The sequence below is a fragment of the Bombina bombina genome, chromosome 3 (genome assembly GCF_027579735.1).
Source record: "Bombina bombina isolate aBomBom1 chromosome 3, aBomBom1.pri, whole genome shotgun sequence".
NCBI lineage: Eukaryota > Metazoa > Chordata > Amphibia > Anura > Bombinatoridae > Bombina > Bombina bombina.
The window spans coordinates 995,839,857-995,863,640 of record NC_069501.1 but is presented as its reverse complement, the minus strand read 5'-3'; the positions used below and the strand labels follow the sequence as shown (position 1 = coordinate 995,863,640).

General features: G+C 37.2%; 1 protein-coding gene across 2 annotated transcripts in view; it reads left to right on the top strand.

Annotated features, from left to right (window-relative positions):
- The window catches only part of LOC128654285 (signal transducer and activator of transcription 1-alpha/beta), a 507,532-nt gene that overhangs the window by 294,036 nt on the left and 189,712 nt on the right, over positions 1–23,784 (top strand). For both annotated transcript variants that reach the window (XM_053708137.1, XM_053708138.1), the window contains exons 10-11: positions 1,806–1,898; positions 10,432–10,491. In XM_053708137.1, the coding sequence (XP_053564112.1) occupies positions 1,806–1,898; positions 10,432–10,491 (153 nt within the window). The remainder of the gene's footprint in view (positions 1–1,805; positions 1,899–10,431; positions 10,492–23,784) is intronic.

Genomic DNA, 23,784 nt, shown 5'->3' with positions numbered 1-23,784 from the left:
CGCGATTTTGTGGGCAGCAGATTAGGGGTTAATAAATATAATGTAGGTGTCGGCGATGTTGGGGGCAGCAGATTAGGGGTTCATAAGTATAATGTAGGTGGCGGCGATGTCCGGAGCGGCAGATTAGGGGTTAATAAGTATAATGTAGGTGGCGGCGATGTCGGGGGTGGCAGATTAGGGGTTAATAAGTGTAAGGTTAGGGGTGTTTAGACTCGGGGTTCATGTTAGGGTGTTAGGTGTAAACATAAATTTAGTTTCCCCATAGGAATCAATGGGGCTGCGTTACTGAGCTTTACGCTGCTTTTTTGCAGGCTTTTTTCTCAGCCAGCTCTCCCCATTGATGTTTATGGGGAAATCGTGCACGAGCACGTACAACCAGCTCAACGCTGACTTAAGCAGCGCTGGTATTGGAGTGCGGTATGGAGCACAATTTTGCGCTACGCTCACTTCTTGCCTTTTAACGCCGGGTTTAGAAAAACCTGTAATACCAGTGCTGTAGGTAAGTGAGCGGTAACAATAACGTGCAAGTTAGTGTAACGCAAAACTCGTAATCTGGCCATATGTAATTAATTTAAATATAAATCAAGAGGTTGTGGAGTGTACGGGTCATTTGGTCACTATAATGATGTTGATTAATCTATTTCTGCTGTTTTGAAGAGTAGCCTTCTCATTTGTTGCTTGTCTATGTTGGTCACTATTTTTTAACTTCTTTTTAAAAAATGTTTTTGTTTTTTTAAACTTTTTTTCTGTTCACTAAATAGCTGTATTTGAGTAGTGAAAGAAAGTTAACCAACATATTTGTCTTTAATAAAATCTAGATTTTACCTTCACAAATTATTATATTCCAAACTGCAACATGGTGACACCTAATACTTTATGGAAACTAAAACTTATTTCTTCAATATTTTACCAGCTATTATAATTTTTAAAAATATATCTACATATTATACTCTGTCTAATCTTTATTTTAAAACATTCTTATATGTAGCATTTTATTGTGTTGACTGTCACATTAGGGCATCTAAAACAGTATGTCCGGTTTCACCCCCGTTCAAGTTTTTGGTTCCTGACATGTCGTATTGGGTATAATTCTATATCAAGTGAAGACATAATATCACAAAGCTCTTTGATTTGTTGGCTATATATTAAAGGGATAGTAAAGTCCAAATTAAACTTTCATGATTCAGATAGGGAATGTAATTTTAAACAACTTTCTAATTTACTTTTATCATTAAATGTGCTTTGTTCTATTGTTATTCTTAGTTGAAAGCTTAATCTAGGTAGGCTCATATGCTAATTTCTAAACCCTTGATGGCCTCCTCTCATCTGAATGCATTTGACAGTTTTTCACAGCTAGAGGGCATTAGTTTATGTGTTTCATAAAGATAACACTTTGCTCACGCACGTGAAGTTATTTAAGAGTCATCACTTTTGCCTGAAATGCAAGTCTGTCAAAAGATCTGAGATAAGGAGGCAGTCAGCACAATCTTAGATACAAGGTAATTACAGAGGTAAAAAGTATATTTCTATAACAGTGTTGGTTATGCAAAACTGGGGAATGGTAAATAAAGGGATTATCTATATTTTTTAACAATAACATATTTGGTGTTTTCTATCCATTTAAGTCAAGTATTTTAACTATTCTCTCCATCTGCAAAGGAGGTGGCACTAACTCAATTGATAAATTATTTTATAGAAATAAGCAAGTAAAAGGTATTTACTGTATACATTTCTTTCATTCATTTTCATATGTTCTTATAGATATTCTTCTCTAATTCTTTGTGTTTTTTGTTTTACTTACTCAGATCCTTTGTTGTTGAAGGGCAACCAATTATGGTCTTTCCATGTAAACGACATCTGGTGTTAAAAACTAGTACCAAGTTCTCTGTAAGAGTCAGGTGAGTAAAGGAAGCTATGATACTAATATTTAGTTTTTTAAATAGAGAGAATTTATTTTTCTTTCATAATATGGTGAGAGTCCACAAGCCATTACACCTAGGATTCAACTCATGGACACTATGAGGGGGCAAAGATAACATTCCACAAGCTTTTAATCCCTCTCACCTCTCTGGTTTCCCAGTCTTATCTTTGTCTCCACAGGAGATAGGTGAAGAAATTAGGTAATCCAGTCTCTTTGTGAACAGGGGTTCTCAGGCCTATGTGAGACCCATTCTCCCCCTCAGGAACCTTGGATTTACATAGACAGGAGTAATTGAGTACTTAGACAGTGAATGTATTTATCCTGTAGTAATTTATCACTAGCCTACCACAGGGGTTGCAGGGACTTGTCCTTTAGCCCCCTCCTGTTGGGTAGTCATTGTACTCTTTGTTATGTCCTCTGCTGTTGCTGGCACATCATCAGATGGGCTCTCTACTGGAAGTTGTCTTTTCAGCAGTTGGTAATCACCGTACAGTGGGTTCATCTGAAGGTAAGTGAGGATATGTCATGCACCCACATAGTCTACAGGCTATTAGCAGGTACAATATTTGAGGTACATCATAACCAGGGGACACACATTTAGATTAGATGTCACCACCTTTAATATAGACTATATATAATTATTAGTCTAATATATATGTATGTGTGTGAGTCATTTATTTTTATGAGAGGCACTCTTTGTGCTTACTGACTTTTGCACACTCACATATATTTATTTAAAAACAGACATGCTTTTCTTACCACACACCGGGAGTTTAATAGCATGTGCCGGGCATCAGATAAATCAGTTTTCTGTTCAATTCTGTATTGATCTTTTCATGTATTCTAACCAAATAATGCTGGGGTTTTTTTCTCTGGGTAAGGCTTTATTCTTGGTTACATACTATTATTTTGCTGTGACTGGAGGATGTAAGAACTTACTTTCTCAGGGCATAAAGTCTAAAGGAATTTTCTAATTTTATTAGCCATTTTCATTACTTAGTCAATCTAGGAACCTAAATGTTCCTCCTTTTCATAATCTATAGATTTTTCCAGAGCTGTCTGGAAGTCTATTGTTATATGGAATAAAGCCAAATAATCCAAGAAGCCTTCTTCCTCTTACAAACAAATAGAACTACCAAGCCAGATTCTATTCTGGCAAATGGTAGGTTATTCCTTTCTTAAAAGGCCTAGTCATAGTGTGTCCAGAATCTCTAGATTATATGTGTTTGCTTATTGTTACCTTATGGTCTTTTGTTTAATCCTTTCTACTCCAGATGTTTTTCTAGAACCAGTGATATTTAATCTCAGTTTCTGAAGTTTGGTATTTCATCTAGCTTACCTTTTTTATTTCTTCATGTGTTGTGCCTCTCAGGGTTATAATTATCATAAAACACTTTTGATTGGTCAAGCTTCATCATGCAGAACTGGTTATGCAGTCCTAAAGTAAAAGTTCAGTTTCCATTATAAGGGTGATCTACTGACAATTTAAACCTTTCTCATATGTGTTTACTATTTAAGAAATTGTTGGTGTGTCTCCCTACTCAGCTTTGTAACCTATGTGCTGAGTCTGTCTTTTGCTAGCCATGCACCATTTCATTAGCATTTCATGAGGAGTACTCAGGGGTTTGTTATCCACCAGGGTTAACCCCAGGACACTTCTACTGATCTGCCTCCTATTATAACTACAATTTCACAACTGAAGGTGGTCTCGTCCTCCTTGAAGACGATTTCTCCTGTCTCATGTACCAAAAGATCCTTTAAAGGCCAGAGCTTTCTTGTCATGTGTAACAGACTTGAAATAACAGGAGGGATTACTCTGATTCCCTTGGAGAAACAGAATCAGTGATCGTATTCAAAACTTTGAATTGTTACAAAGAAAGATGGGACTTAAAAGCCAAACTCAAATTTCTGAAACTTTCTAATTTTAAAATGCAGACTATTTCGCACTGTTACCTTTTAGTGCAGGTGGGTCAGTTTCATGTCTACTATAGACTTAAAAGATGCCTATTTACATATTCCTATAAACAGGCATTACCAATGTGTAGCTCACCTGTTTGGCTGGCAACAGCACCAAGAATCTTCTCAAAGGTTCTCAGTTTTTTGTCTATTGTGAGCGCTCAGGGCATTATAGTTACTCCTTATCTAGAAAAAATTATTATACAGGCTACTTCCTATCAGGTAGCTCAGGATCATACAAGCTCAGGTCGTCAGTTCCTTCGTTCCCATATTTGGAAAATCAACCTCCTGAAGAGCTCTCTATTACCACAAACCAGAGTTACCCTTCTGGACTTCATCAGACTATGTAATAAGACTCAGGGATGCTCGCAGTTTCAAACCGTAGAAGGCCTGTGCCATTTTCCAACAAACATTTCCTACTACAGTGCTTAAATGCATGGAAGTAGTTGGTCTCATGGTAGCAGCTTTAGATGCCGTACATTTTGCCAGATTCCACATACTCTAACTTGGTGGCAGACTCACCAATAATTGATTCAGGGAGCCTCATTTTTCTGTCCGATGGGTAGTAATTACTATGGACACCAACCTGCTGGGCTGGAGCGCTTTCTGGATTCCCTGGGAGCACAGAGAGTTTGGTCTCCTTGGGAGACAAGGTTATCGATCAACATCTTGGTACTCCGTGCAATCTTCAAGGCTCTCCAAAGTTGGCTCCTGTTACAACAGCAATCTTTTCTGAGGATTCAGTCAGACAAGTATCATCGCAGTGGCTTACATCAATCACCAAGGCAGTACTCGAAGTGCCTTAGCAATGAAAGAGGTAGCCCACATTCTGACCTGGGCAGAATGCCATCATTGCATGATTTCAGCAATTCACATTCTGTGTGTGGACAATTGGGAAATTCCCCAGTCATCAGTAGCTTCACTCCGATGAATGGTCCTTGAATCAGGAGGCATTCTACCAGATTGTGAATCGTTGGGGATGGCACAGACATAGACCTCATTGCTTCTCACTTGAATTACAAGCTAACCCAGTATTGTGTGAGATCTTGAGATCCTCAAGAGACTCTGTAGACGCACTATTGATTCCCTGGTCACTCAATCTGATTTGCATCTTTCCCTCCCTTTTTTTTTCTGTCTAGGATAATAGCCAGGATAAAACAGGATTTTTTTCCCCACTTTATTTGCATGGTGGATTTCACAACGTGGGTATAGGATGCCGCATGTGATGACTCGTGGACTATGAAAATATTCCAAATGTATGCTTACCTGATGAGACCATGAGACACTGCCTTGTATTTCCATAACAGTTGGCAGCAGTACCAGTTTGCACTTCTTTTCTTTTCTTTTACTACTTTCTCGTTTGTTTTTTTCTTTCTCTTGGCCATATGTTTGACTAAGGAATCATGGGAAGGTGGAAAGGATTAAAGCTTTGTTGTTTGGAGTGTTTTGCATCCTCCAGCAGGACTGGACTATAATCCCAGTACTGTTATTTATAATAGGAATGGTACATACCACCAACCATTATGTAAATGATTGCTCTGCATCTAATCAGTATCCTAGTGCAATATTTTTTAAGCAAACCTACATAGCAACAGTGCCTCACATTACTTTCAGAGAAAAGTAAGAAAGACACTTAGCAACAGTTTCATAATATATTTGCAATTTCATGCAACTTGGTGCTAAGGAAACTCATTTGCACTGAAAAAATGTCAACTCTGTACACCATACACAAGGCAGGCTAAAACAAACTGAGTTTTGATTCATTTAGCTATTTCATCTGTTAGTTTCTACTCTTTATTGTGTTCCTACTTATCTTATTTTCTTTAGAATAAGGTTATGTTTTTTTGACTATACAGGGAGTGCAGAATTATTAGGCAAATGAGTATTTTGACCACATCATCCTCTTTATGCATGTTGCCTTACTCCAAGCTGTATAGGCTCGAAAGCCTACTACCAATTAAGCATATTAGGCGATGTGCATCTCTGTAATGAGAAGGGGTGTGGTCTAATGACATCAACACCCTATATCAGGTTTGCATAATTATTAGGCAACTTCCTTTCCTTTGGCAAAATGGGTCAAAAGAAGGACTTGACAGGCTCAGAAAAGTCAAAAATAGTGAGATATCTTGCAGAGGGATGCAGCACTCTTAAAATTGCAAAGCTTCTGAAGCGTGATCATCGAACAATCAAGCGTTTCATTCAAAATAGTCAACAGTGTCGCAAGAAGCGTGTGGAAAAACCAAGGTGCAAAATAACTGCCCATGAACTGAGAAAAGTCAAGCGTGCAGCTGCCAAGGTGCCACTTGCCACCAGTTTGGCCATATTTCAGAGCTGCAACATCACTGGAGTGCCCAAAAGCACAAGGTGTGTAATACTCAGAGACATGGCCAAGGTAAGAATGGCTGAAAGACGACCACCACTGAACAAGACACACAAGCTGAAACGTCAAGACTGGGCCAAGAAATATCTCAAGACTGATTTTTCTAAGGTTTTATGGACTGATGAAATGAGAGTGAGTCTTGATGGGCCAGATGGATGGGCCCGTGGTTGGATTGGTAAAGGGCAGAGAGCTCCAGTCCGACTCAGACGCCAGCAAGGTGGAGGTGGAGTACTGGTTTGGGCTGGTATCATCAAAGATGAGCTTGTGGGGCCTTTTCGGGTTGAGGATGGAGTCAAGCTCAACTCCCAGTCCTACTGCCAGTTTCTGGAAGACACCTTCTTCAAGCAGTGGTACAGGAAGGAGTCTGCATCCTTCAAGAAAAACATGATTTTCATGCAGGACAATGCTCCATCACACGCGTCCAAGTACTCCACAGCGTGGCTGGCAAGAAAGGGTATAAAAGAAGAAAATCTAAAGACATGGCCTCCTTGTTCACCTGATCTGAACCCCATTGAGAACCTGTGGTCCATCATCAAATGTGAGATTTACAATTAGGGAAAACAGTACACCTCTCTGAACAGTGTCTGGGAGGCTGTGGTTGCTGCTGCACGCAATGTTGATGGTGAACAGATCAAAACACTGACAGAATCCATGGATGGCAGGCTTTTGAGTGTCCTTGCAAAGAAAATTGGCTATATTGGTCACTGATTTGTTTTTGTTTTGTTTTTGAATGTCAGAAATGTATATTTGTGAATCTTGAGATGTTATATTAGTTTCACTGGTAAAAATAAATAATTGAAATGGGTATATATTTGTTTTTTGTTAAGTTGCCTAATAATTATGCACAGTAATAGTCACCTGCAGACACAGATATCCCCCTAAAATAGCTATAACTAAAAACAAACTAAAAACTACTTCCAAAACTATTCAGCTTTGATATTAATGAGTTTTTTGGGTTCATTGAGAACATGGTTGTTGTTCAATAATAAAATTAATCCTCAAAAATACAACTTGCCTAATAATTCTGCACTCCCTGTATAAGTTTGGACATTGTTGTTCCTTCTTTAATATTCAGAGTGGTCTCTTCATTTGGATTCTATTAGAGCTTTGTAGTGTTATGTTGACAGTACTTATGTTTTCAGTAAAACTTTTAGTTTGCTGCTTCTAGGAAGTTCAGAGAATTACTGCTGTTTCTTTGGCTTCTTGGTTGAAGCTTTTGATTCATATAGTTTACTTGGAAGCCGATCATTTTTTTTTCAGACCAGTTGCCACTTCTTGTGTTTTTAGAATGTTTTATCAGTGGACCAATTTTTGCTAGTCAGTTATTTGTTCGTCATTTTTTTTTTGTTTGTTAACATTTTAATGTTCTTGCTTCTTTTGAGGCAGTCTTTGGTAAGGTGTCCTTCAGGCAGTTGTATTTTTCCAGGTTCTATTAGGGTTGTGGATTTAGTTTCTCAGTGAAAAAAAGATGTTCCTTAGATCCCACCCTTTTCTGTTTTTACTTGTGGACTCCATTGCTTGGGTATTAGTTCCCAGCACTCTCATCATATGTATAAAAGAAAACATAATGTATGCTTACCTGATAAATTAATTTATTTCATGGTGGTTAGAGTCCACGAGACCCTAAACTTTTTTTTCTAGGTTGTATTTTTTTCCTTTTTTGTGCACTTTTTTTTTCCCTGCGCCTATTTTGTTGGCTCTTATTATTTTCCTTCCTATTTATAATCAGCTATACGTTAGACTGAGGTACTGGTGAGGTGAGAGGGGTTTTATAGAGTTCTTAGGGAATGGGAATATTTGCCTCCTTCTAGTGGTAGGGAAGAGTAATTCCCAGGAGTAATGGATTGTTATTTTACAGTATTCTTCTTAATTTAATATTTTAATAACGAACCTTAAGATGCATGTTTTCATTTTTGCTAACCCGACCACGTTAAAATGTAAATCTCAAAACATGATGTGCAAAATGCAAATTTTACATTCCTAAGTTCTTAACATATAAATAAATTTTAAATGTACTTTTTATTATTAAATATTAATTTCTATATATATCTAACACAGTTCATGTAAAATACACAATATATCTCTCTCTTTCTCTCTTTCTCTCTCTCTCTCTCTCTCTCTCTCTCTCTCTATATATATATATATATATATATATATCGTATGTATTTAAGAATAAATGGAACATATTCTGCTATGTGAAGAACATTTGAATGTGAAATTTTAATATTTCATGTTGGTCTGGATAGTGCTCGAGTATGGGTGTTAGTTTGATTTTTTGAAGTTTTTCATTCTCCATGCACTTCTTTGGGAGAAGTTAGCACGGTCGCAATATATATATATATATATATATATATATATATATATAGTGGGGCAAAAAACTATTTAGTCAGCCACCAATTGTGCAAGTTCTCCCACTTAAGAAGATGAGAGAGGCCTGTAATTTTCATCATAGTTATACCTTAACTATGAGAGACAAAATGTGGAAACAAATCCAGACAATCACATTGTCTGATTTGGAAATAATTTATTTGCAAATTATGGTGGAAAATAAGTATTTGGTCAATATCAAAAGTTCATCTTAATACTTTGTTATATATCCTTTGTTGGCAATGACAGAGGTCAAACGTTTTCTGTAAGTCTTCACAAGGTTGTCACACACTGTTGCTGGTATGTTGGCCCATTCCTGCATGCAGATCTCCTCTAGAGCAGTGATGTTTTGGGGCTGTAGCTGGGCAACACAGACTTTCAACTCCCTCCAAAGGTTTTCTATGGGGTTGAGATCTGGAGACTGGCTAGGCCACTCCGAGACCTTGAAATGCTTCTTACGAAGCCACTCCTTCATTGCCCGTGTGGTGTATTTGGGATCATTGTCATGCTGAGAGACCCAGCCACGTTTCATCTTCAGTGCCCTTGCTGATGGAAGGAGGTTTGCTCTCAAAATCTCATGATACATGGCCCCATTCATTCTTTCATGTACACGGATCAGTCGTCCTGTTCCCTTTGCAGAGAAACAGCCCCAAAGCATGATGTTGCCACCCCCATGCTTCACAGTAGGTATGGTGTTCTTTGGTTGCAACTCAGCATTCTCTCTCCTCCAAACACGACAAGTTGTGTTTCTACCAAACAGTTCTACTTTGGTTTCATCTGACCATATGACATTCTCCCAATCCGCTTCTGGATCATCCAAATGCTCTCTAGCATACTTCAAATGGGCCTGGACATGTACTGGATTAAGCAGGGGGACACGTCTGGCACTGCAGAATCTGAGTCCCTGGCGGCGTAGTGTGTTACTGATGGTAGCCTTTGTTACATTGGTCTCAGCTCTCTGCAGGTCATTCACTAGGTCCCCCTGTGTGGTTCTGGGATGTTTGCTCACCATTCTTGTGATCATTTTGACCCCACGTGGTGATATCTTGCATGGAGCCCCAGATCGAGGGAGATTATCAGTGGTCTTGTATGTCTTCCATTTTCTAATTATTGCTCCCACAGTTGATTTCTTCACACCAAGATGCTTGCCTATTGCAGATTCAGTCTTCCCAGCCTGGTGCAGGTCTATAATTTTGTTTCTGGTATCCTTTGACAGCTCTTTGGTCTTCACCATAGTGGAGTTTGGAGTGTGACTGTTTGAGGTTGTGGACAGGTGTCTTTTATACTGATAACAAGTTCAAACAGGTGCCATTAATACAGGTAATGAGTGGATGACAGAGGAGCCTCTTAAAGAAGAAGATACAGGTCTGTGAGAGACAGAAATCTTGCTTGTTTGTAGATGACCAAATACTTATTTTCAACCATAATATGCATCTTCTTAAGTGGGAGAACTTGCACAATTGGTGGCTGACTAAATACTTTTTTGCCCCACTGTATATATATATATATATTTATTTATTTATTTTGTTTTTGCATGAACGGATTCCAATCGCGCGCAAACTTTATACTTTCAACACTGTAATCCCCTAAAATACGAGCGCAACCAGACTCATGCAAAAAGACTCCGTCTAGCGAAGTTAACACGTTATCTAGCCCATAGCTTTCTCTTTCTACATCATAGCAATTTGATTGTGATACAGTTGCTTTAAAAAAAAAGTCACAATTTTTTTTATAGAAGTATATATTCATTAAAGATTTTATAAGAAGACTAGGCAGTGTATTTATTTTCTGTTTTTTTTTTTCTTAGATTCCTTGTTAATCTAAAAACCCTAAAAAACAAGATGAAGGTTTCCTACTTCCTGGATAAGTAAGTATTTTTTTTTTGGAGTCAAAGCATATTTTTCACCCATGTCAGTGTCTAGGCTAGAATTTTGTAAGTGGAATAAACATTATCTTGCCTTACTGTAGTACCAGTCCCCAATGAAAACTGTCCCTGTCATTAAGGGCCCATGACATAACACAAAGGCATCTATTTATCAAGCCGTCAACCGCGAATACGCTGGATTTCTGCAGCATATTTGTGGCGAGCCTGATTCGCCTTAGTTATCAAACCCTACAGACCGGCAAAAGTAGAATTTTGTGACGTAACATACGATCCGCCGGACTCAGTCCGACACAGATCGATGCTTACGTCACTACAGATGTTCCGAACTCAAGTTCGGCACAATCTGACTACTTTTGCTAGTTATCAAAAGTCTACCAGGTACGCTCGGTACTATTCCGGCCCAGCGTACCTGGTTTTCAATCCTGGAGGCGGCGGATGCCATAGGAATCAATGGGAGTCTGAACGCAGCGAAAGCTTATGTTCGCTGCTGCCCGATATCCCATTGATTCCTATGCGAACATTTACACCTAACACCCTAACATGTAGCCCAAGTCTAAACACCCGTAATCTACCCCCCTACACCGCCGCCACCTACATTATACTTATTAACACCTAAACTGCCGCTCCTGGAGCCCACCGCCACTTTATTAAATTTATTAACCCCTAAACCTAAGTCTAACCCTAACACCCCCTAAATTAAATATAATTTAAATAAATATAAATAAATTATTCTTATTTAAAACTAAATACTTACCTATAAAAAAAAACTAAGCTAGCTACAATATAACTAATGTTACATTGTATCTAGCTTAGGGTTTATTTTTATTTCACAGGCAAGTTTTGTATTTATTTTAACTAGGTACAATAGTTACTAAATAGTTATTAACTATTTAATAACTACCTAGCTAAAATAAGTGCAAATTTACCTGTAAAATAAAACCTAACCTAAGTTACAATTACACCTAACACTACACTATAATTAAATGAATTACCTAAATTACACCTAATCTAATCCCCCTAATAAAATAAAAAAGCCTCCCAAAATAAAAAAAAAGCCCTACCCTATACTAAATTACAAATAGCCCTTAAAAGGGCTTTTTGCGGGGCATTGCCCCAAAGTAATCAGCTCTTTTACCTGTAAAAAAAGTACAATACCCCCCCAACATTAAAACCCACCATCCACACACCCAACCCTACTCTAAAACTCACCCAATCCCCCCTTAATAAAACCTAACACTAACCCCTTGAAGATCACCCTACCTTGAGAAGTCTTCACCCAATTGGGCCGAAGTCCTTAACGAAGTGGGCCTCCTGACGGGCAGAAGTCTTCATCCAGATGGCATCTTCTATCTTCATCCATCCGGCGCGGAACGGGTCCATCTTCAAGACATCCGACGCGGAGCATCCTCTTCTGGCGACGTCTTCTTCCCGAATGAATGTTCCTTTAAATGACGTCATCCAAGATGGCGTCCCTTGAATTCCGATTGGCTGATAGAATTCTATCAGCCAATCGGAATTGAGGTAGGAAAAATCCTATTGGTTGATGCAATCAGCCAATAGGATTGAAGTTCAATCCTATTGGCTGATCCAATCAGCCAATAGGATTGAGCTTGCATTCTATTGGCTGTTCCAATCAGCCAATAGAATGCGAGCTCAATCCTATTGGCTGATTGCATCAACCAATAGGATTTTTCCTACCTTAAATCCGATTGATCAGCCAATTGGTATTCAAGGGACGAGGACTTCGGCCCGGTTGGGTGAAGACTTCTCAAGGTAGGGTGATCTTCAAGGGGTTAGTGTTAGGTTTTTTTAAGGGGGGATTGGGTGGGTTTTAGAGTAGGGTTGGTTGTGTGGTTGGTGGGTTTTAATGTTGGCGGGGTATTGTACTTTTTTTTTTTAACAGGTAAAAGAGCTGATTACTTTGGGGCAATGCTCCACAAAAAGCCCTTTTAAGGGCTATTTGTAATTTAGTGTAGGGTAGGGCTTTTTTTTATTTTGGGGGGCTTTTTATTTTATTAGGGGGATTAGATTAGGTGTAATTAGTTTAAAATTCTTGAAATTATTTTATTATTTTCTGTAATTTAGTGTTTTTTCTTGTACTTTAGTTAATTTTATTTCATTTTATTTAATTGTAGTTAATTTAGGTAATTCATTTAATTATAGTGTAGTGTTAGGTGTAATTGTAACTTAGGTTAGGTTTTATTTTACAGGTAAATTTGTATTTATTTTAGCTAGGTAGTTATTAAATAGTTAATAACTATTTAATAACTATTCTACCTAGTTAAAATAAATAGAAACTTGCCTGTAAAATAAAAATAAATCCTAAAATAGATACAATGTAACTATAAGTTATATTGTAGCTAGCTTAGGGTTTATTTTACAGGTAAGTATTTAGTTTTAAATAGGAATAATTTATTTAATTATAGGAATTTTATTTATATTTTTGGTAGGGGGTGTTAGGGTTAGACTTGGGTTTAGGGGTTAATAACTTTATTTAGTTGCGGCGGGGTCTGGGAGCGGCAGGATAGGGGTTAATAACTTTATGTAGGTGGCGGCGGTATAGGGGGCGGCAGATTAGGTGTTAATATGTATAATGTAGGTGGTGGTGGGCTCCGGGAGCGGCGGTTTAGGGGTTAATAACTTTATTTAGTTGCGGCGGGGTCCGGGAGCGGCGGTATAGGGGGTAAAACAGTATAGTATAGCGTGGGTGCTTAGTGACAGTTTACCAATAAAGCTGTGAAAAAGCCAAAGAGCAGCGAGCTCGATGACTGTTAGTTAACAACAGTCCGCTGCTCATCGCTCAGTACTTGGTGCGCAGCTTTTTGACAGCTTTTTTTTTATAATTTTGGGAAACGTATTCAGGTCCACGGCATAGATGTTAGACGATCTTAGACGAGCGTATTGGTGCCGTTGATTGCAGGTAAGTTGACAGCTTGATAAATGGATGCCAAAGCGTTAAACCACATCTTTTTTTCTGATGAGTATTAGACCCATTGCTTTTTTTTTTTTTTTTGAGCAGTGAGTATACTTTTTAACATGTGGACTTGTATTTTTTTGTCTCTTATTTATTGTGTTTTGGTATGGGAAAGTATATTTTTACCATTATCTCCTGTCTTTTTTGCATCAGATTCTTGAAGTTGCTGGCGTTCCTTGTTGTTTGTCAGTTCAGGTGCACATCAGTGCCGGAGCGTGATTTGGTTTTGGGTTCAAGTAATGTCATCAGTCAGTGCCACTTTGCAACACTCATGCCTGATTGAACGTATTTGATAGACTCTAGCCTCTTGCTTATTCAATAGTAATCTTTTCAGTTTTTATTAAAAAAGAAAATAGCTATGTAACTACACTGAGATAATGTATTAGCATATATAAAAAAATATTTTCCATTCATTTAAAAAAGAATGAAGATTAAAATATATAAAGAGAGAGAGGACTAATGATCACTAAACATGGTCTATTTTCTTTCACACATATCTTTAAGATCTGGTACTTGTAAGGCACTGTGATAGTTACTGAGATCTACTAAGAGATGCAGTGTGAGTTGAAAATACTTATACTTCCTCAATATGTTTAATTTGCTTTGATAAAAATGCAGCTTGTACTGTAGTTATTGTATTTACAATAATGTTTGACATTGTGATATGTTTGCAGTTGTATTGGTCATATCATGTGTTCTTTATTTGGTCTTCTATTGGTAAAAATATTTTGCATGGAATTCCAGTTTCTAAAGAGCCTGTTGCATTTACCTTCAACATTCGTGCAAATATTATTCAGGTTATAAACCATATTTTTTTTTTTTAATTAAGAGATCACTGCAAAATGATCAGTTTGTCTGAGTTTACTGTTAGAGCATTGTCATTTAGAGCATTTATTTGCAGAAAATGACAACTGGTCAAAATAACTAAAAAGAAAGAGATGGTTGGTCACAAGCCCTCAAACAAAGCTGCGCTGCTTGAATGTTTGCGCTGAGTGGCATAAAGTCACCTAACAGCAATGTGAGAGACTGAGGGATACTGCAGAGATGCATGAAATCTGTGATTGAAAATCAGGTTTATTCCACCAAATATTGATTTCTGAACGCTTGCTAAGATAAAACATTAGTATTGTGTTGTTTAAAAATTAATATGAAATAGATTATTTTTTTTTGCATTATTCGAGGTCTGAAAACTGCAAATCTTTTTTGTTATTTTGACCAGTTGTCATTTTCTGCAAATAAATGCTCTAAATGGCAATATTCTTATTTGGAATTTTGGAGAAATGTGTCAGTAGTTTATAGAATAAAACAAAAATTTTCATTTTACTCGAACACATACCTGTAAATAGTAAAACCAGAGAAACTGATTATTTTTCAGTAGTACTCAACTTATATGTACCCAGTCTGGGTTTTGTATGTGTTTAGGGAAATTACAAAGGGACTCTGTCACCCTTGTTTGTATCTAAGTGTGTTTTGTTGAAGGCATGAATTGTGTGGCTGTAGGTTAGGGACCCAGGGAGGAAGAGACCTTGGTGTGGTCCTGGTCCTAACCATCTCTGCCATTTTGCTATTAATCTATCTGTGTGCTTGTAAACGAGTGCCAGACTTTCTATGTGTTGTGTTAATAATTTTGTTTTGTATTTTTCCCTATGGGCTTTGCAACCAGGCTTGTCTGGGGTTAACTGCATGAGTCCCTAAAAGCTGTGCAGCTGTCTGTGAGTGCTGGTGAGCACACAGGTCTGTGTGTTTTGCAGGATAATAGGATGTGTACCGAATTTTATTTGAGTGTAGTCCATTTTCATGTTTTTATAATGCCTAATACTAAAGATATGGTGATGTATAATAATCCCAGTATTTTTGTTGAAACCTTAGATACTATGGTTTCCAAATGTTCAGGAAGGAAAATCAGTTTTCTTCTCTTAGAATGATAAAACATAGAAATATGATACAATAATCTCAGACATTTACGGCTAGATTTAGAGTTTTGTCGGTAACGACCCGCGTAGCTAACGCATGCTTTTTTTCCCCCGCACCTTTTAAATACCGCTGGTATTTAGAGTTCACGGAATGGCTGCGTTTTCAGTGCGTTAGGCTCCAAAAAAGGAGCGTAGAGCATAATTTACCGCCACTGCAACTCTCGATACCAGCGGTGCTTACGGACACGGCCAGCTTCAAAAACGTGCTCGTGCACGATTCCCCCATAGGAAACAATGGGGCAGTTTGAGCTGAAAAAAACACTAACACCTGCAAAAAAGCAGCGTTCAGCTCCTAACGCAGCCCCATTGTTTCCTATGGGGAAACACTTCCTAAGTCTGCACCTTACACCCTAACATGTACCCCGAGTCTAAACACCCCTAACCTTACACTTATTAACCTCTAATCTGCCGCCCCCGCTATCGCTGACCCCTGCATATTATTATTAACCCCTAATCTGCCGCTCCGTACACCGCCGCAACCTACATTATCCCTATGTACCCCTAATCTGCTGCCCATAACACCGCCGACCCCTATATTATATTTATTAACCCCTAATCTGCCCCCCACAACGTCGCTTCCACCTACCTAGAATTATTAACCCCTAATCTGCCGACTGGACCTCACCGCTACTATAATAAATGTATTAACCCCAAATCCGCCTCACTAACCCTATAATAAATAGTATTAACCCCTAATCTGCCCTCCCTAACATCGCCGACACCTAACTTCAAGTATTAACCCCTAAAGCTAAGTCTAACCTTAACACTAACACCCCCCTAAGTTAAATATAATTTAAATCTAACAAAATAAATGAACTCTTATTAAATAAATTAATCCTATTTAAAGCTAAATACTTACCTGTAAAATAAACCCTAATATAGCTACAATATAAATTATAATTATATTGTAGCTATTTTAGGATTAATATTTGTTTTACAGGCAACTTTGTATTTATTTTAACCAGGTACAATAGCTATTAAATAGTTAATAACTATTTAATAGCTACCTAGTTAAAATAATTACAAAATTACCTGTAAAATAAATCCTAACCTAAGTTACAATTAAACCTAACACTACACTATCAATAAATAAATTAAATTAAATACCTACAATTATCTACAATTAAACCTAACACTACACTATCAATAAATTAATTAAATACAATACTTACAAATAAATACAATTAAATAAACTAACTAAAGTACAAAAAATAAAAAAGAACTAAGTTACAAAAAATAAAAAAATATTTACAAACATTAGAAAAATATTACAACAATTTTAAACTAATTACACCTACTCTAAGCCCCCTAATAAAATAACAAAGACCCCCAAAATAAAAAAATGCCCTACCCTATTCTAAATTAAAAGTTCAAAGTTCATTGGCTGTTCCGATCAGCCAATAGAATGCAAGCTCAATCTGATTGGCTGATCCAATCAGCCAATCGGATTAAACTTGAATCTGATTGGCTGATTCCATCAGCCAATCAGAATTTTCCTACCTTAATTCCGATTGGCTGATAGAATCCTATCAGCCAATCGGAATTCGAGGGACGCCATCTTGGATGACATCCCTTAAAGGAGCCTTCATTCGTCGGTAGTCCGTCGGGCCAGCAGGATGTTCCGTGTCGGAGGTCTGCAAGATGGATCCTGAAGAAAGAAGATTGAAGACCCCGCTTGGAAGTTGACATCGCCCGGATGGAAGATTTCTTCAGCGCCCCTTGGAGGATCACTTCTGCCGCTTCGGATCTCCTCTTCAGTTCCATCGGTGGCTCGGTTGAGTGAAGACGACTCAAGGTAGGATGATCTTCAGGGGGGTAGTGTTAGGTTTTTTTAAGGGGTTTTGGGTTAGATTAGGGGTATGTGGGTGGTGGGTTTTAATGTTGGGGGGGGTTGTATTTTTCTTTTACAGGCAAAAGAGCAGTTTTCTTTGGGGCATGCCCTGCAAAAGGCCCTTTTGAGGGCTGGTAAGGTAAAAGAGCTTTGAACTTTTTTAATTTAGAATAGGGTAGGGCATTTTTTTTATTTTGGGGGTCTTTGTTATTTTATTAGGGGGCTTAGAGTAGGTGTAATTAGTTTAAAATTGTTGTAATATTTTTCTAATGTTTGTAAATTATTTTTTTATTTTTTGTAACTTAGTTCTTTTTTATTTTTTGTACTTTAGTTAGTTTATTTAATTGTATTTATTTGTAGGTATTGTATTTAATTAATTTATTGATAGTGTAGTGTTAGGTTTAATTGTAGATAATTGTAGGTATTTTATTTAATTAATTTATTGATAGTGTAGTGCTAGGTTTAATTGTAGATAATTGTAGGTAGTTTAATTAATTTATTGATAGTGTAGTGTTAGGTTTAATTGTAACTTAGGTTAGGATTTATTTTCCAGGTAATTTTGTAATTATTTTAACTAGGTAGCTATTAAATAGTTATTAACTATTTAATAGCTATTGTACCTGGTTAAAATAAAGACAAAGTTGCCTGTAAAATAAATGTTAATCCTAAAATAGCTACAATATAATTATAATTTATATTGTAGCTATATTAGGGTTTATTTTACAGGTAAGTATTTAGCTTTAAATAGGAATAAGTTATTTAATAAGAGTTCATTTATTTCGTTAGATTTAAATTATATTTAACTTAGGGGGGTGTTAGGGTTAAGGTTAGACTTAGCTTTAAGGGTTAATACATTTATTAGAGAAGCGGTGAGGTCCGGTCGGCAGATTAGGGGTTTATACTTGAAGTTAGGAGTCGGCGATGTTAGGGAGGGCAGATTAGGGGTTAATACTATTTATTATAGGGTTATTGAGGCGGGAGTGAGGCGGATTAAGGGTTAATAACTTTATTATAGTAGCGGTGAGGTCCGGTCGGCAGATTAGGGGTTATTAATTGTAGGTAGGTGACGTTGGGGGCGGCAGATTAGGGGTTAATAAATATAATATAGGGGTCGGCGGTGTTAGGGGCAGCAGATTAGGGGTACATAGGGATAACATAGGTGGCGGCGGTGTGCGGTCGGCAGATTAGGGGTTAAAACTTTTTAATAGAGTGGCGGCGATGTGGGGGGGCCTCGGTTTAGGGGTACATAGGTAGTTTATGGGTGTTAGTGTACTTTAGAGCACAGTAGTTAAGAGCTTTATGAACCGGCGTTAGCCCAGAAACCTCTTAACTCCTGACTTTTTTCTGCGGCTGGAGTTTTGTCGTTAGATTTCTAACGCTCACTTCAACCACGACTCTAAATACCGGCGTTAGAAAGATCCCATTGAAAAGATAGGATACGCAAATGGCGTAGGGGGATCGGCGGTATGGAAAAGTTGCGGCTGGAAAGTGAGAGTTAGACCCTTTCCTGACTGACTCTAAATACCAGCGGGCGGTAAAAACCAGTGTTAGGAGCCTCTAACGCTGGTTTTGACGGCTAACGCCAAACTCTAAATCTAGGCGTTAAACAGGTATTTAAATGCTACTCTTCAAGATTTTCAAAATCCAGAGAAAAAATTGTTTTTTAGCTCTGGATATCTGCAAATACTGATATTTGTAAATGCAGAAGAGGTTGTGGTGGAGGTGCCTCCAGCCTTTTTCCAATCAAAGCTGATATTAAAGAGACAGTCTACTTCAAAATTTTTACTGTTTAAAAATCCTGATCTCAGTTCTTTTGACAGACATGCATTTTAGCCAATCAGCGCTAACTCCACGAGAGTGAGTACAATGTGTAACTGTGGAAAACTGCAAGTATGCACTGAGATAAGAGGCTGCCTTCAAGGTTTTAGAAACTAGCACAAGCCTAGCTAGGTTTAGCTTTCAAGAAAGAATACCAAGAAAACAAAGCAAATTTGATGATAAAAGTAAATTGGAAAGTTGTTTAAAATCGCATGCCCTATCTGATTTATGCTTTATTTTGACTAGACTGTCCCTTTAAATTATGCCAACCTATACCTCTCTATCAGATGTCCATGTGCTGCTTTTCTACCTCATGGGCAGCAGGTTTCTGGATGTATATGACTATATTATAGAAATCAAAAATACTATACAAATAATAAGTTCATATAAATCTTGTACTATAATTTTGTGTCCATATTTATCAAAGCTGAAGCCATTTAAAAAGTGTCACCTTACCAATATGATATCAGGTTCTACGTCTGTCTGTAGTTCTTAGAAAGTGTATTCATGGACAGCTAAATGAAACCAATTGGGTGGCACCATTTGAAAATGTGTGGCTTGCTTATCCAGTGGCTGATAGTCTTTTGCAAACCTGAAAAAGTATTCACATTGTCTACCTTTTTATCATATTTGTTTGCCTCCTGTGTGAGGATGCAGCTATGAGATTTTTGTTTATGTTCTGTTATTTTAAGTTGGTTATGACCACTAAACACAGTGCTTTTGAATTGTATTTTTATTATGCATGTATTGATTGCTATTCTACGTAGTTTGAATTTTAAATGAATAGTAGATTTTTTTTTCTGACAAATGTCAGTTATGTTTTCCTCCCTAATGTATCATGTGACAGCCATCAGCCAATCACAAAATGCATATACGTATATCCTGTGAATTTTGCACATGCTCAGTAGGAGCTGGTGCCTCAAAAAGTGTGTATAGAAAAAGATTGTGCACATTTAGTTAATGTGAGTGAATTGCAAAGTTGTTTAAAATTGTGTGCTCTATATGAACCATGAAAGTTTAATTTTGACTTGACTGTCCCTTTTAAGTTCACATTAAGCTTTCATGAAATACCTCTGCTGCAGTGCCTTGCAAGTCTAGGTGTTTGGTTTTAAAGGAACACTAAATACACATTTTTTCTTTCATGATTTAAGTAGAGAAAACAATTTTAAACAACTTTCAAATGTACTTTCTTTAGATATCCTTTGTTGAAGAAATACCAATGCACATGGGTGAGCCAGTCACACAAGGCATCTATGTACAGCCACCAATCAGCAGCTACTGAGCCTTTCTATATATGCTTTTCAGCAAAGTATATCAAGAAGATTAAAGTGAAAGTAAACTTTCCTTAGTTGCTCACCATTATAATATATTATGTATTAAATGAATAGGACTTTCATTCATGAAATTTTTATAACTTGTTTGCAAATCAATTTTTTCCTGAAATAAATTGTGAATTTTAGCGTTGATAAATGCAACCCAATTTTTTGGCTGCATATTGCTTCCTGGTCACGTTCTTATTTGGGCCAACTGAAATACTGGCCGTTAGGCGGCCGTGAAGCGACGTCATCTGTCTCTTGTAGCATCTGCGCATGCGGTAAAATAAACTGTCTACTTTTTTCTTCAATGCGCGTGCCCTTTTCGCGCATGCGCAGACCATTCGGGGCGGACTAAGAAGAAACTGAAGCGCAATTTTAGTTTTCAGGATGGATTGCGGAGGTTTGAAAAGATGCAGCTTGTCACTTTTTAAAAACGCATAGTAATGAATGAATACATTATTGTTATTCATTCATTACTATGTTGTGAACTAAATACACAATAAATTGTCCATGTAAATGCACTTCTCTTATACGTATAGAGCGGGTGGGACCGCTCTATACGCAAACACTGCAAAAAAGTAGGAAGAAGTAGATGGGAGGAGTCAGCAGCATATCGGTATAAAAATAAGGTATTAAAAAAAAGGCATAAATCAATACATTTATTAGAAGAAAAAAAAGCGATTTGCTTATTATACAGTTAGGCAATGCAGTACTTTGTTCAAATGGGACCACATTTACTTTCACTTTAAGCAAATTAGATAATAGAAGTAAATTAAAAAGTTGTTTAAAATTGCATGCTCTTTCTAAATAATGAAAGAAACATGTTGGGCTTCAAGCCCCTTTAATGTGATTAATCAAGTCAGATGATCCTAGATGCTATTGATTATGCAATTTTTCATGCAGTGGACCATATATTATAGCTATTCCCTGGGGTCTTTAGGGACAGTCAAGTCCAAAAAAAACTTTCTTGATTCAAATAGGGCATGTCATTTCTTTCATGTAATTGGCAAGAGTCCATAAGCTAGTGACATATGAGATATACAATCCTACCAGGAGGGGCACAATTTCCCAAACCTCCAAATGCCGATAAATAAACCCCTCGCCACACCCACAATTCAGTTTTACAAACTTTGCCTCCTATGGAGGTGGTGAAGTAAGTTTGTGCTTGATTTTCTACATTGATATGCGCTTCTCAGAATTTTGAAGCCCGATTCCTCTCAGAGTACAGCGAATGTCAGAGGGAAGTGAAGGGAGTATCACCTATTGAATTCTATGGTTTTCCTTGCGGGAAATCTTTTTCTTAGGTTCTCTGTTATCGGTCGTAGAGATTCATCTCCTACCTCCCTTTTCAGATCGACGATATACTCTCATATACCATTACCTCTACTGATAACCGTTTCAGTACTGGTTTGGCTATCTGCTATATGTGGATGGGTGTCTTTCGGTAAGTATGTTTTCATTTACTTAAGACACTCTTAGCTATGGTTTGGTGCTTTATGTATTAATATAAAGTTCTAAATATATGTATTGTACTTATATTTGCCGTGAGTCAGGTTTATGTATATTTAATTTTGCAGTCTATCAGTTTCATATTTGTGAAAACAACATATTTAGGAAAATATTATTCTTACCTGGGATATAGTCTTTTTTTCAAATTGACTGCTTTTTCATTAAATTTTCACGGGCAAAATTAGGCTCAGGAGGTCGCAAAATGCCGATGTTTATTGCGTCATTTTTGGTGTGGGAATTTTTTTGACATGAAGGTACGTCTGATGACGCAAATTCGTCATTTCGTTAATTCGCCTTAGTTGACGCCGAGTTTCCTTGCATCTGCAATGACGCGAGTGTGTAATTTCCAGATTTTGTTAGCGCCAAAAAATTTCATTTTGCATTGTGCGTCATACTTGGCGCCAAATAATTTCATTATTTAAAACCCCATTCCTATATGCCTCTTGCCTTTTTCTATGTCAGAGGGCTATGCTGTTTCCATTTTTTCCCATTCCTGAAACTGCCATATAAGGAAATTGATAATTTTGCTTTATATGTTGTTTTTTCTTTTACATTTGCAAGATGTCTCAATCTGATCCTGTCTCAGAAACCACTGTTGGAACCCTGCTGCCTGATAACAGTTCTACCAAAGCTAAGTGTATCTGTTGTAAATTTGTGGAGATTATATCTCAAGCTGTGGTATGTAATAGTTGTCATGATAAGCTATTACATGCAGAGAATGTATCCATCAGTAATAGTACAATGCCTGTTGTTCCTTCAACATCTAATGTACATGATATCCCTGTGAATATAAAAGATTTTATTGCTGATGCGATTCAGAAGGCTTTGTCTGCTATCCCGCCTTCTAATAAACATAAAAGGTCTTTTAAAACTTCTCATAAAGTTGATGAAATTGTAAATGACCAACAACATACTGAATTATCCTCCTCTGATGAGGATCTATCTGATTCAGAATATCCTTCCTCAGATATTGACACTGACAAATCTACTTATTTATTTAAAAAGGAGTATAATCGTTCCTTGTTAAAAGAAGTGTTAATTACATTGGATATTGAGGAAACTAGTCCTCTTGATGTTAAAACTAGTAAACATTTAAATTCTGTTTATAAACCTCCTGTGGTTACTCCAGAGTTTTTTCCAGTTCCTGATGCTATTTCTGATATGATTTCTAAGGAATGGAATAGGCATGGTACTTCTTTTATCCCTTCTTCAAGGTTTAAAAAATTGTATCCTTTGCCAGCAGTTAGATTGGAGTTTTGGGAAAAGATCCCCAAAGTTGATGGGGCTATCTCCACTCTTGCTAAACGTACTACTATGCCTATGGAAGATAGTACTTCCTTTAAGGACCCTTTAGATAGGAAACTTGAATCTTATCTAAGGAAAGCTTATTTATATTCTGCTATCTTCAACTTTTTGGTTGGAAAGTTTAGTGCAACAGGAAATGGATCCTGATTTGTCTAGCATTGTTCACTTTCTTCAACATGCTAATCATTTTATCTGTGATGCCATTTTTGATGTCATCAAAATTTATGTTAAATCTATGTCTTTAGCTATTTTAGCTAGAAGAGCTTTATGGCTCAAATATTGGAATGCTGACATGGTATCTAATTCCAGATTACTATCTTTCTTTCCAAGGTAATAATTTATTTGGTTCTCAGTTGGATTCGATTATTTCAACTGTCACTGGAGGAAGGGAGTTTTTTTGCCTCAGGATAAAAGACCTAAGGGTAAATCTAAAGCTTCTAACCGTTTTCGTTCCTTATGACAAAATAAGGAACAGAAACTTAATCCTTCCCCCAAAGAATATGGTTCCAATTGGAAACTTTCTTCAAGTTGGAGTAAATACAAACCATT